General features: G+C 39.6%; 1 protein-coding gene across 1 annotated transcript; it reads right to left on the reverse strand.

Moving 5' to 3' along the window:
* Positions 1–1633: 1633 nt before the first annotated feature.
* On the reverse strand, positions 1634–12696 carry LOC127193863 (testin-2-like). The gene is made up of 7 exons (XM_051151119.1): positions 12571–12696; positions 12136–12258; positions 11902–12048; positions 11493–11717; positions 3146–3308; positions 2144–2261; positions 1634–1733 (listed from the first exon to the last, which is right to left on the reverse strand). Exons 1-7 carry the CDS (start codon positions 12694–12696, stop codon positions 1634–1636), a joined length of 1002 nt encoding a protein of 333 aa, XP_051007076.1.
* Positions 12697–14532: the final 1836 nt, after the last annotated feature.

Consider the following 14532-nt stretch of genomic DNA (forward strand, 5'->3'; position numbering starts at 1 on the left):
CTGCATCTGCAACTTATTAGTAACATAAGATTTTTTATTTTTTTTTATCTCAAATCCTCAGTGCTGAAATTCAGGGAGTTCTTCACGTCTACATTTAAATGCTGTATTTATGCAAGCGGTTCTTTCAACCCTAGTCTTCCTAGCATTGATGCGTGGCTTGCCTGAGAGTGCTACTCAAATGATTAAGTAGTCATCGAAGGCTCTAACATTCTTGGTTTGGAAAACCCTATGTAAATCGCCATCTTTGGTTTTTCTCTTCCCCTATTAAAGTCAGAGTAGGAACAATACTCGTAATATCCTGAGGATTTGAAATTTAAGTAAAAATGTATTGCCTTACAACCAATAATATTAGCCTTAATTTAATTCTTTTTTTTCCCCTCAAATTAAGTTACAGTGTGAAGATAGCAGACACTGTTTAGGATGTACATTATTATCTTGTGAATAAAGTGAAGTAATTTTTATTTTTATCTTAAGATAGATGTTTAACTTAGACCATCAGAATCATGCACACAGTTCTTTAACATTGCATTACCCATGCTGGACACAGGCTGAGTGAGTGTCCTTATCCAAAACAAGAGGGCAGAAGTATTCTGGTTTTCATTAAAAAAACCCTTTATTGATTCTTTGTGAATTTCACATCATGCACCCCAATCCCACTCATCTCTCTGTCCCTTCATATCTGTCCTCCTCCCTTGCAACATCCCCCCAAAAGAAAACAAAAAATAAAAATAAAAAATAGAAAAAAGAAAGAGAGACAGAACAAAATGAACAAGCATCTTGTAGTGAAAGCTGTGTGTGTGTGTGTGTGTGTGTGTGTGTGTGTGTGTGTGTAACAGTATACACCTTGTCCAAACATGTTTACCTGCAAATGTTCATTGCCATGAGTCTTGCTCTGGTTCGAGGCCTCTGGCTTCTGCTGCACTATCAATGCTGGACTCTCACCAGGACTCCTCTGGGCTATCCTGTTGTTGTGTCATGGGGATGCTGCAGCTGTGGACCTGCAGGACCGTCCCCTTCATGAGCTCCAGCAGTTCATAGATGGGGTAGATGTTGGGATGTGACTTAATCCTAGCTCTTGGAGGCAGAGGCAGACAGATCACTTGAGTTTGAGGCCAACCTGGTCTACAGAGGGAGTCCCAGGAATCCAGGACTATACAGAGAAACCCTGTCTCAAAAACAAAACAAAACAAAACAAAAAATAAAAAAACCACCACCACTACCACCACCAACAGCAACACCCCCCAAAAAACAAAATACAAAAATCAACAACAAAACAAAACAAAAACAAAAGGAGGCACTTCAGCATTATTTTATTTGAATCCTCCCCACCTCCCCCACCACACACAAATTATGTCTTCATATTAAATTAAGTACTAAACTAACAAAGAAGTCCTACTATCATTTTGAAATTAAACTTTATTTTTGATGATGTAAATTTGTACATTTTTAAAAAAAGAAAAATCCATATTTTATGAAAGCTGTTAGTAAATAACTGATATTTATGAGTTTAATTCACATCAACTGTGCATCCCAGCTGTCATTCCCTAACAAAAGAGGCTGGTCTGTGAAGTGGGAAACCCTCTTCAGTACATGCCATCCGTAGTCCACACCTTTCTTCTGTCTGCCCAGAAGCTCATACGATGGGGTAGATGGCATGTGTAGCAACTCCACAGTTGTTGTTCCAGTCTTTGGCAATCTTTATGTAACCTTCCATGCCCCAATCTTCACCCCAGCTGGGAGAAAAGCACATCTTCCATTAAATAGAAAGAACACAACACAGCAGCTTCATTATAGTAAATCCCCTTAAGCACCAAACCAGAGACCACACTTAATAGAAAGATTCAGGAAAGACAAAAGCTCATCTCCCAGATACCAATAGTTGATTCACATAGGACTCTAGAAAACACTTCAGAGATAGGGCAGGATGTCTCCCATCTGCAGATGGTGCAGAACTAGAAATGAGTCAGGATTTACAAATATTAACCCCTGCCCCAAACCATGACAGAAGCATAATGTTACTACCACACACTAGAACTTCTATATTCAACCTCTGTGGGGAGAGGACTGCTGGTACTAAAGCCAAATACTCACTACAGTAATTCCCCTTTGAACTTTAAATATAAATATTTTCTGAAATGTATACCTGTTCTTGACCAGCCAGTAAGTGTTGCCATCTGATTCTGCTCCTTCAGAGCCATAGCCAACCACCAGAACAGCATGATTTGGGTGAAGGCTTCTACACCGTGGCTCATAGTAAATACCTAAATAATAAAACCAAAGCTGAGTGAGAGGCTTCAGTGGTCTCACAGTGACTATGTCACCAAGAGCAAGAGAAGCATTTCTGAAGTTCACTGGAATGATATACACACCAAGTAAGACTAAGCAAGAGTCTTCAATCCCAGCACTAGGGAGGCGGAGGCAGGTGGATTGACGTGAGCTCAAGGCCAGCCTGATCTACAAAGTGAGTTCAGGAAAGCCAGGACTGTTACACAGAAAAACGCTGTCTCAAAAAACAAAAAACAAAAACAACAACAACAAAAAAAACAAAAAACAAAAAAACCCAAAAAAACAAAAAACAAAAACTAAAAAAAAAAAAAAACCTAAAAAAAAAAAAAAAAAAAAAAACCAACAACAACCAAAACAAATAAAACCAGGAGTCTTCATGTTTATCAGGGTGAAGGCTGTAAGCTCTGGTAACTATATCAGAGATAAAATTTGCCATAAATCCTTTGGGAAAACAGTTGCTTGGATGCACACAAGAAATCTTATTGACTTTACAGGTTAGTCCAAGCAAAACTCACAGAAAACAAAAATTGATGCATTTGAAAGGTCTCTCATAAGAATTATTTACATAAATGAAATATCCTTATAAATCTTAAATATAAAAAAACTGGAGAAAATTCAGATAAATTATATCACATGGTGCATAAGTCTAACTTAAAAACCATGAATGGACTTGGATTCATAGAGTTATATTTAAATAATGCAATGTAAAAAAATTTATGTAAAATTCTTCATATAGAATAAAAATCCATAAATGAAAACATTTACATTAAATATTATGTAACAAGGAAATCATGAAATTGATTTGTCATGGTGGTGGTACAACTTTGATGTGTGGATCATTAGAAAGGAAGACACTTACCACTATCATAGAACCGGAAGGAGACAGGGCTGGCATCGACTGCAACAGAAATGGGTCCCACGTTAGCCACCGCCTTCATGAGGGAGTCCTCACTTTCAGGGATTTGCACAAAATCTGTGACATTAGCAGCAGAATTCTCAGAATGATATGTGCAATTTCTACCCTGTTAAAGTTAAGGGGAAAGAAATTCATTAGTTGCCATCTCCTTACTGGAGAACATGAGCTAGAACTACAGAAGCCAGCACATTACAGATGAGGGTCTCCAAGTCATTGCTGTTATAAAACACTCCAGGAAGTGAAATTCTACTGGCAGATCTCGGGCTGAAAATCAGCTCACTTGTGTTTCAATGACACTCCATAGGTCTTCTGTCCATAACAAATATTCACAGTGCAATGATGTGTCCTTGTGGAGTGGCTTTCACACTTTTATGTGTTCACAGCAACAAGAAGAGGTCCTTGGAAAGCATCCCATCAAATAACCATACTAAGGCTAATACTGTCATGAAAGCTATGATGGTTTACAGAACGATTCTACTACTACAATGGGAATTTCTTTTTCTTTCTGAAATGCTTTAAGATTCTCTTTATCATGTTGACTATGACCTTGTAGCACATTGCCTTTGTTATTTTGAGCTATGTCCTTGGTATCCATAGCTTCTCCAGACATTTTACTATGAATCAATTTAATGAGATGATCATGTGGTTTCTGTCCTTGAGTCTATGTGGTAATTTATACTTATTAGTTTAAGTATATATAGCAACCCTGCATTTCTGAGAAGAAGCTGACTTGATTATAGTGTATGATCATCTGGGTGTATTGCAGAGTCTAGTTTGTTAGGATTATGGTGAGAATATTTGCTTCAAGTTGGTTAGAGAGATTAGCCTGTAATTCTCTCTCTCTCTCTCTCTCTCTCTCTCTCTCTCTCTCTCTCTCTCTCTCTCTCTCTCTCTCTCTCTCTCCCTCCCTCCCTCCCTCTCTTTTTTTGGTTTAGTCTTTGTCTAGTTTTGGTATTGGGGTACTCATAGCTTCATAAAATAATTTGCAAGTGTTCCTTCCTTTTTACTTTATGGAGTAATTTGAGGAGAATTGGTGTTAGTTCTCCGTGGAAGGAATGATAAAATTCTGTGCTGAATCCCTCTGGCTCTGGGATTTTTTATAGCTAAGAGATTTTTAATTACAGAATCAATGTCAGTTGTTGTGAGTTCATATAAATGATTTACTTCATCTTGCTTTAACTTTGATAGTCACATGAATCTAAATTTTCACCCATTTCTTTTATATTTTCCAGTTTAGGGTAATATAACATTTTAGTATATAACCTCTGACCTGCTGAATTTCCCCAGTGTCTGCTGTAATCTCTTCTTTCCATCCTTAATTTTAGTAATTTTTGTCTTCCTTCATTTTCTCTTTGTTAATTTGGTTGAAGAATTTTCTTACAAACTTCAAGGGATTCATATGGCTCATGGCTAAAAATTACCTTGCTAACTTATATGCATAATGTGATTAGAATGAAGGAAACCAATTACACATGTATTATGAAGGTAAGGCATGGCTATTTTCAACCACAGCCTTTGGGATGAATCAGTCTGAATCAATGCCAAAACTAATCATGATATTTAATCAGGATATTTAATCTATGTTTTTCTTTATGTTAAAACATCTATTTTTAAGCAGACACATTTGTATATTCATCTACTGGCTAAAGCAGCAAAGATCCCCTCCTCTCCCTAAGTGTTTCCAGTGCTAACCCACTGTCTCAACTAGTGAGAACTTTCTGCATTTTACACCCAGATTGTTGCTTTATAAATAGACCAAATAAAGCATAGACTCTAACAGAAAAGAAAAAAACCCATATTCATAAAACCAACCAACCAACCAATCAACCAACAACCACAACAAAGAATTGTCAATTCTGTTAACATTTCCCAGGACCCAACTCTTCATTATATTTCAGCTACAGCAATAAGACAAGTAAACAAATATACAAGGAAGAGGTACCCATAAAGTATCCTTATTTGCAGATGTTGAGATCCCATACACACAAGACTGTGAAGACTCAACTAGAAAATCCCTATAGCTGATAACCAGAGTCAGAACACAGTGATCAGTACCCACGCATATACCAATCACAGACACAATGAGAAGACAATGGGGGAAACAATGCATTTCTAATAGTCTCAAAATATTTTGGAATAAACCTAAACAAGCAATTGAAAATTTGTATGATGAAAACTTTAAGAGATGGAAGAAGACATCAGAAGATAGACACAAGCTGCTCCCATGCTCAGAAATAGGTAGCGTTAACACTGTGAAAATGGCCATTCTGCCAAAAGCAATCTACCGACTCCATGCAATCCCCATCAAAACTCCAATGCAATTCTACACAGAAATTGAAAAAAAATCTTGAAGTTCCCATGGAAGCACACTCACATACCCACCCACACACTCATATACCAAAACAAACAGATAAAAATAAAACAGAACAGCCCCAACAATTCTGAGCACTATCATCATCTCTGATTGTAAATCTTACTACAGAGATTCAGTCATGGGAACAATGAGGTAGTGGCATCAAAACTGACATCTCCAACTGAGGACCACCTATAAGCTCACTTTCCTATTCTGAGAAGTCAACAATACCGGTTGGGGGAAAAAAAAAAGACAGAATTCTCAACAAATACCTCTGGTCAGACTGGAGAGCTACACATAAAAGAATAAATTAGATTCTTATCTCTCACCTGTCACAAAACTCATCTCCAGATGGACCAAGACCATTAAATCTGATAACCCAAATTTGTTAAGGAGAAAGTAAGGGACACATTTTAAGTTAGACACAGTAAAGGACTTTCTGAACAGGACCCCAGTAGCACAGGGTATTAAGACCAACAACTTAGAAAGGTGCAGAGGACCAAAAGGCAAGCAGATCAGGAAAACTTGTCATTTCCAGAGGGACCTCGTTAAGCAGTGTCTCATGAAACATGGAGTGACAGAGAAATTGGGCTAAGGTCTCAAAGGGACTTGAAAACTCACTGTGCAGGCAAGGACTGTGTGTGAGATGTCCCAGGAAAGTCGCCATTGGAGAAGCACCATAGGAACAGAAGTTGGTGCTCTGGAACCCAGGCCTCACACTGATAAGCCAGGCCTGATCACCTGTGGAATGCTGTGAAGAGACAGAGATACAACAGCAAAAGTACCAGCCCAAGAAGAGGTCAGTCATTGTTTCTGAGGCAGAAAGTCAGAGAAGAAAAAAGGGGAAGAAACGACTGCTTCTCATGAAAACGTGTCCCAGGGTCTGTTGATGTTCAGAGATATGACTGAGGACATCTGCTGAGGGCGTCTCCCAGGCACAATGAGAATATATGGACTCCACTCACAGGGCTTGCAGCCATGTGGTGGTTGAGAACTAAAGTAGTTGGGCTATTTATTAAATACCAGAAGGTTTCAAGATCAAGGTTTCGAGAATAATATTCATCAGCATGCGAGTATTCAAGAGAAGTCAAAATGGAATGAAGTCAACAGAGCACTTCATGAGTCTTTAAATCTTACAATTTATTAAACAGCACAACAGTAATTGGCAACAAGCGTAGATGTAGTGACCGCAGGAATACCTCAGTTGGATCACTCAAACTCCAGTAAAAGTGTGGGCAAGGAAAGGAACTGCGGCATGTTTAAATCTGTGTGCCAATGTTAGTCAGAATCCAATAATCTGCACTTGACAGTCAGTCCCCGCTCTCTGACATGAACTCTGATCCCCCATATTTGACCACCTCCCCTTAGTGAGGAGGCCTGATGGCACTCAAAGAAAGAATAAACAGGCTACCAAGATGAGACTTGATAGCTTATTACCATATACTGGGAGAGGAGGTCACCCTGCGTCTTAGACCTAGGGGAGGGGAATAGGGTGAAAGCGGGAGGGAGGGAGGGAGGAATGGGAGGATATAAATGATGGGATAACAATTGAGTTGTAATTTGAATAAATTAATTAAATAATATAAAAGGAAGAACCACACGCCCCCCAAAAAAATCTGCACTTGAAAGAGAGCATAAACACTAAGAATGTGACAAATATTTTGACTGCACAGATGGACTTCTGCAGCAAAGAATCTGCAATGGAGAGAAACTACACAAATGTAGGAAGTGGAGAAAATACCTCAGGAGCCAAGTTCATAGGAAAGACTTAATCCTGGAGTGAAACCATGGAAACATAAAGCAGTGACAAGTCTTTTAAGCATGAGTCACACCTTAAAACCCCTTACAGAGCCCATTCAGGAGAGAGACCTTACCAGCGTAAGAAAGTGACAAATTATCTACTTGACTTTCAAGTCTTAGGGCACATCAGATAATTCAGTGTGGTGGCACCCTACAATCGCAAAGAAAGTTTGGTCTGAAGTTACACCTTAAAATCCATTACAGACCCAGTACTGGGGAATTGCTGGCATGTAAACACAATCGGTTAGTTTAAACTAGAACAACTCCATGTTGTCCTGTCAGTAAATGGTTACAGATAATTTGCTACGATTGTTGCTGCATCAGGACTGATGAGCCTGAGACAGGAGCCAGAGAAGCTAGGTAGTTATAGACTGGCCCTTAACCATCTAGGGACCCCAAGCACCTGGACACACAACTGATGCCAAGGTCCCCTCTCTTGATTGCCTTTAGAAACTAGTTCGTGACAGAGTTCCCGTTTGGGGCACAATTCTGACATTGTGACCACAGCTTTCCATTTACACCCTTAGCCAAGATTGTTCCCTTTGTTCTGTAACCATTTAAAACCACAGCCTTAACCACTCAAGCAAGATCCTCTCTTGAAATCCTTCCAGTCTCAGGAGCTATTCTTTTTTTTTTTTTTTTTTTTTAAATATTTTTAATTTGTTCACTTTACATGCCAATTTGTAGCCTCCTCCCTTGTTGCCTCCCGATCCCATCCTTCCTCCCTCATACCTTCTCCTTCCCTCCTCTAGTCCTCAGAAAGGGGAGCCCTCCTCACCTAATAATATCTGATCTCAGCCTATGAAGTCTCATCTGGGCTGCCTGTATTCTCTTCCTCAGTTGCCTGGCAAGGCTGCCCCACCAGGGGGAGTGATCAATGTGTGGGGGCCAGAGTCCATGACAGAAGTAGTCTCTACTCCCCGTATTATGGGACCCACAAAGGAGACTGTGCTGCCTATCAACTACATCTGATCAGAGCATCTATGTCCACACCATGCATGGTCCTTGGTTGGTGCACCAGTCTCTGCAGCACCCCCTCTCCTCTGCCCAGATCTGTTGGCTCCATTGGTCTCCCTGTGGAGCTCCTGACTTTTCCAGGTGCCTCTGTTCCCCAGCTCTTCCATAACACTTCCTGTGCTCCACCCAGGAGTTTGTCAGTGTGTCTCAGCATCTACTTGGATCCCCTGCTGGGTGGAGTCTTTCAGAGGATCTATGATAGGCTTCCTCCTTGTTCCCTCTCCTCAATTGCTTCTCATGTCTATTCTATTTGCCCTTCTGAATGAGAATTAAGCATTCTTTGTAAGATCCTCCTTGTTATTTCTTTTACTTGTAATAAATGTTGGCTGAAGTGCTCAACTGCACTGGCCTAGGGTTCATGTTTCATAGTCCATAGGTAGGATTCTGGACTGAGTACCACCACAGCAGCTCTCTGCCTGCTGCTGTTACAAATCCATTTTCTATTAGCAAGGCATTGTTAGCATCACATCCATGAATTATTCATGACCCAGAAGAAATTAATTGCTGTAATACAAATGCTGTTGATCTTTCCTTTGGGATATGGAGAGGAAAGCACTTAGATGTGAGGTAGATGTTCTGGGAGTCACTCATTTCTGCAAAAGATAGGCAGGCTATCCTGAACATTTGCAAGTACATTTTATGAGCCTGGCATGGTATGCTTGCCTTGGGTCCTGGCTCTTGGAAGGCAAAGGCTGCCACAGATAGGGGAGTTTGGTCTACCTATGAGCATATACAGGGGGAGGAGGTCCCCCTCAGTCATAGACATAGGGGAGAGGAGTAGGGGGAAGCGGGAGAGAGGGAGGAATGGGAGGATACAAGAGATGGACTAACAATTGAAATGTAATATGAATAAATTAATAAAAAAATGACTTTGGGTCTGCAATGTGGATTTTCAGTAAGGGATTCTAGGGCCCAAAGATCATGCAAGAAACCCTAAAAAAAGAGTGGCTTTTGTGCAGAGTTTATATTAGAAGCAACTGCATGCCAGGATACTATACAATCATGAGACTGTTTATAGAGAATAAAGAGTTCTGTTATTAGGCCACCAGGGGGAGCAAAGACAAGGAAACAAGGGTGGAAAAATATATGGAAACAACAACAAAGCCCATACCTCTTAAGAAATAGCACATTCTCAGACCTGTGGGGTGAAAATGGCTGTGATACAGATGATTTTTCTTTGTCATTGTGTGCTAAGGGTCAGAGAACTCCTAGACACAGAGTATGTTTCTTTCTGCTAAGTTCATTGCCAGCCATGGCTGCATAGTAAGATGCTGTCTCAGAACCAAATAATACAAAAAATGTATTCCAGAAATCGGTGAAAATTTTTGCCAAATTCATGAAATTATTCTGTCTTTAAAAAGTCGAATGGATGGATGCCTTCAATACTTTTTACATGGAAAGAAAGAGCACAGATGTCAATAGGAAAGTCAAAACTAATCCAGGAAAATGTATAGTTGTTTCCAGTGAGCCCCCTCAAGACTCACCCTTTTGCCTTGTGCCTTGGAAATGATCATGACCTTCAGATTTCCATATCATAGTAAAGTTGTCCTTCTATGCTTGTAATCTGCATTTTTAGTAACGTCACATGTATCTTTTTAAAAGTTTTAAAACTGTATAAGTGAATTTTATCTTAAATAAAACATGTTTAAAAATAATTTTACGTGGAAACTGGATGAATAAATGTGATCTGGCTTTGATAAAAGGATCAATAATGGACACACATAGGACTTCAGGAAACTAAAACTCTTCACTACAGCGACTGAAACCATCACTCAAAAAACTGGCAGCATGCAGAATGCGAGTTTTTTTTTTTTAACCATTATACGTTTGACAGATGATTAATGTCCAGAATATACAAAGATTGAAAAAAAAAACCCAATCACCATGAAAACAGACACCCAATTAAATTTGTGGGTATTAGAACTAATCACTGTTCTCAAAAGGAGGAATAAGATAGCAGCAGAATACTTTTTCAAAATGTCCAACATCCTTAGTCATCAAAGTAAATACAAATTGAATATTGCTTTGAAATTTCATCTATTCTGACCAGAATAGATAAGATAATATAGCAAATGACTAAAATAGGCTGAGATGAATGTGAATAAAGGGGGGGCCTTTTTCACTGTTACTGGGAGTGCTAATTAGTGGATCCAGTATGGAAATCAGGGCAGTTTCTTCAAAAAGCCAGAGATGGATCTAAGTTATGATTAAGCTACAGCATTTAACCATGGGGGGGGGGGCGTCTATGTCCTAGGACTAAAGTACTTGCTCATCCATGTTCGTTGATACTTTATCCATAATGGCCAGAAAATAAAACCTGTCCATCTGCCAGTAAATGGATAATCAAGGTTGGCACATATACACAATGGAATATATTCAGCTATAAAGAAAAATGAAATTATAAGGTTCATAGGTTACTGGGTGGAATTGGAAATAATTCTGAGTGAGGTAGCTCATACCCAGAAAGACAACTACATCAGGATTTCTCTCATATGTGGAGGCTAGCTCAGGCTTAGATATCATTGCTTCAGTTGTGTGTAGAGGTGTCTAAAGATTGGGAAAGAAATAGTGAACATCTGCAACAAAAAAGTATGTTTTGAAACATGACAGGGACATTGCACAAATGAAATCACAGAGTTAAGACTGCAAACACATGATCATCACAAAATCTATCCTGCTAAAATACCAGCACAAATAGGGAGAGGATCATCAAGTCCCACCCCCAGCTGAAAAGCTATTGGTAACTGATGCTAGCTGCACTAGGAGCAGAGTAAGTTTCTTTAGGTATATGGCTGCTAAGAGTTTACTTATGCTCCAGGAATGGGCTTATACCATTTATACACATGCAGTATTGTGTGGGCTTAGTGGGTTTAGGGAAAAAAGACCACAGGGAGTTGGGGAGTGGAAGTGTTTGGGGGTGACAGAGGAGGAATTGGAGGCAATGGAATGGTGTAGATTTGATCAAAACATGTAAGTATTCATGCAGTTCTCTAACAGTTAAAAAATCAATAACAAAAAAATCAATAACAATATGTGTTTGAGGAGAAAATATTGTCTCTGGAATTGTTCGGCTTCCTACAGCTTGAGCTGACATAGCAGCAGCACAGGAGTTCTACTTACTTGTCCTCTGTATGGATAGGATTCCTCAGTTGCCAGGCCACCATTGTCCTTCACGTACTGGAAAGCATCCTGCATGAAGCCACCACTGCAGCCATGGGTAACATTCAACCCCATGCAGTCCAGCAGGTTCTGCTCACTCAGGGGGATCAGTCTCCCTGTTTTCCTGAACATTTGTCCTTCTAGGGCCCCAGTGGCACTAAAAGCCCAACTAGAGGCACAATGACCCTAAGAGATAAAGAAAAAGTCATTCACAAGTTTAATTACAGGCATTTGTGGATGATTCACACACCATAATAATTTTTATAGAACAGTGAACTGTGTGCTGCTCCACACTCAGAAAAAGCAAAGATGATGCTTGTTTTGTAGCTTCCTGTGAGTGGTGAAAGTTGGGAACGTCACACTGCCATACCTGATTCTTCACGAGAGTCACATAGCCTTGCTCTCTCCAGTCCACGTATTTGGGGGCATAAAGGAACAGAGGATCCTGGATTACATGTGTTTTCTTAATCCTCTGCATTTGAAAGCCAGTCATCATTTCCTTGAATTCTGCATCAGACTTCGAAAAAGTCACCAAATCATTGAGGATATTTATAAAGAACCAAAGAGAAGAGACACTAAGCTGTGTAATTTACGTCACACTCACCAAGTCACCAAACGCATTCATTGCCATGGTGAAGTCATGCTTCCCCTCAAGGTACTCCCAATTGTGCAGATCAATCATTTGAAAATTCTTCTCCCACACTGCTCTCCTTAGTATTTCTTCATTCTGGAAAATAACACATGTTGTGATCTTTCCTTCTATCTCAAATCCAACCCAAGTCCACTCAACGGACCCGCTGATGAAGAGGAACCATGGCAAAAAAAAAAAAAAAAAAAAAAAATGGTTGTACTCTTCTAGAAACCATTATCTACACCCAGCAACAGTAGAGATTTTTGTCACACAATGCATTTGATGCACGTCTTCAGCTTAAGCCTTGAACGGAGCTGAAATTCGGAATCCATGGTATGGCCATAACACACACCTCCACACATACACAACACCAGGACTACTGTCTACGGGAATTTCCATGCTACCAACCATGTTGAATGTTTTCCCATGTTTTATCTTCCATTCATGCCATGCAACATCCAAACTAGGATCTAATGTTGAGGCAGTTAAGTCGGCTTCCAAGCAGAGGATGGCTAGAAAAAGACCAGCAATCATGTCTCCCTACACCTAGGGAAGAAGACACGAGAGTCCAATTACATCAGCACCTCAGAAAAGCCTGGTTATTCCTACCTAGAAATTAAGACCACAGTGGTGCAATGACATTATTTAAACTGTCCTCCTAAACAACATAGTATGGAAAAGGCTAAAGATCAGGTTGACTTAAAGCAGACACATAGAGGAGTTTGGTTCATCCACTAGAATAAAGAGCAACTTGCTAGGCTTCAGGAATGGGACTGTTTGCCTGAGTACTTAGATCATCTCTGTGTGTAGATACGCCGTGTGGTTCAGAAGCTTTAAAAAGCCTTCAGATATAGTTGGCCCAAGTTTTGTGCCATTGGTACTGTAGTCACATAGGTATAAAATTCACTAGTATGGAATATCATCTCAAGTAGGGAGTAATACAACCCCAAGAGATGGGGGCCATACAATATCTTTCACTTGGCTAGAATGCACCAGGAAATGTCTTGGCTCGTTCCTTCAGAAATCTTTCTGATGCGTTCTCTGTAGACAATCAGAGAAACACACACACACACATTACTTCTTAATTTCTTTGCTTTGGAATGTGACTGAAAAGCCCAGCTCACAGCCTCAGTGTGGTCCAGTGGTTGAGACCTGGATGCCAGAGCCACAGTGAAGAGGACATAAGAGCCCACCATCCCAGAAGATTAGGATCAGTTTCAAAGTCATGTATATGCAAGCAACATATACTTATGCAATATATGTAAACATAATAATAAACAGGAAGAGTCTATGAATTTGAACAGAAGGGGAGGCAGGGGAGGAGTTGGAGAGAAAGGACATTAAAGGGGAAAAGGGAAGAGTGGAAATTATATAATTATATCTTAGTATACTTTTTTAAATGAGGAAAAAATGTGTAAAAATCCAAGCTTTAGAAAAAAAAGTAAGTAGATGAAAGGGACATGCTAATAAAGACACAAATGAAGTGTGTTACGTTAAAAAATGAAGATGAAAAGAGAATGATTAATATAGGAATGAGTTTTATACGAGAAAAGATTTTTACTAAGAAACTTCTAATGTGAGAGGAATACCGAAAAGCTTAAAGACAGGCTGGAAAAGGTTTGAGTGCATGTGTCAGGTGTGTGCCAGATGAGACTGAAGGATGATAAATGGCTGATGATTAAAGACATTTTCTAAGGTCAAAATTAAATGCATTGATACCACGCTTTTATTTAAATAAATGCAATTCTTTTAAGATACTGCTTTGCTTATGATGACATTTACAAAATTTGACCTAATTTTTAAGTACGTATCATTAACATAATTACTTGTGATTTTGCCAATTTGGTTATGTTTTAACCATTTGAGTAAATTGTCTTAGCAAAATCAAGATTTACTTAATTTTTTTTTGTCTAAATGTAACATAAAATTTCAATATTGGCAAATTTGCCCTGCATAGGCAACTCCAAAGCTTAGGGACCTCCACCCACAGTGACATGGTCAGAAAGAACACTCAATACTTATAATCCTTGTTATCCAAAGCTCAAGAGAAGATGGGCCCTGTCCTCTTCCCTGAGGCTGTAGGGTCCCAGACATTCTATTGGAACCATGGTACATCCTGCAGGGAACAGAGTCAATGGAGATTGACACATTCCCTGTGCTCCCAAAGGAAGCCATGTGGTCAGCAGGACCCTGATCCAGCCACTAAGATGTCAGCAGAGGAGAAAGCCTAAAGGATTCAGGCAATTTCTTCTAAGCCACTAGGAGTAAGCCCCAAGTAATCTCAGGTGTGTGTGTGTGTGTGTGTATGTGTGTGTGTGTATGTGTGTGTGTGTGTGTAACAGTAATCTGTGACCACTGAAGAGCAAAGTG

The sequence above is a fragment of the Acomys russatus genome, chromosome 9, assembly GCF_903995435.1.
Source record: "Acomys russatus chromosome 9, mAcoRus1.1, whole genome shotgun sequence".
Taxonomy (NCBI): domain Eukaryota; kingdom Metazoa; phylum Chordata; class Mammalia; order Rodentia; family Muridae; genus Acomys; species Acomys russatus.

Excerpts from the sequence above, each read along its gene's own strand:
- LOC127193863 (XM_051151119.1), bottom strand. The coding sequence starts at position 12,696 with ATGATTGCTGGTCTTTTTCTAGCCATCCTCTGCTTGGAAGCCGACTTA. Across the intron at positions 12,259-12,570 it reads ATGGGAAAACATTCAACATG|AATGAAGAAATACTAAGGAG; the intron begins GTTGGTAGCATG and ends GTTATTTTCCAG. Across the intron at positions 1,734-2,143 it reads TACTGGCTGGTCAAGAACAG|CTGGGGTGAAGATTGGGGCA; the intron begins GTATACATTTCA and ends CTTTTCTCCCAG.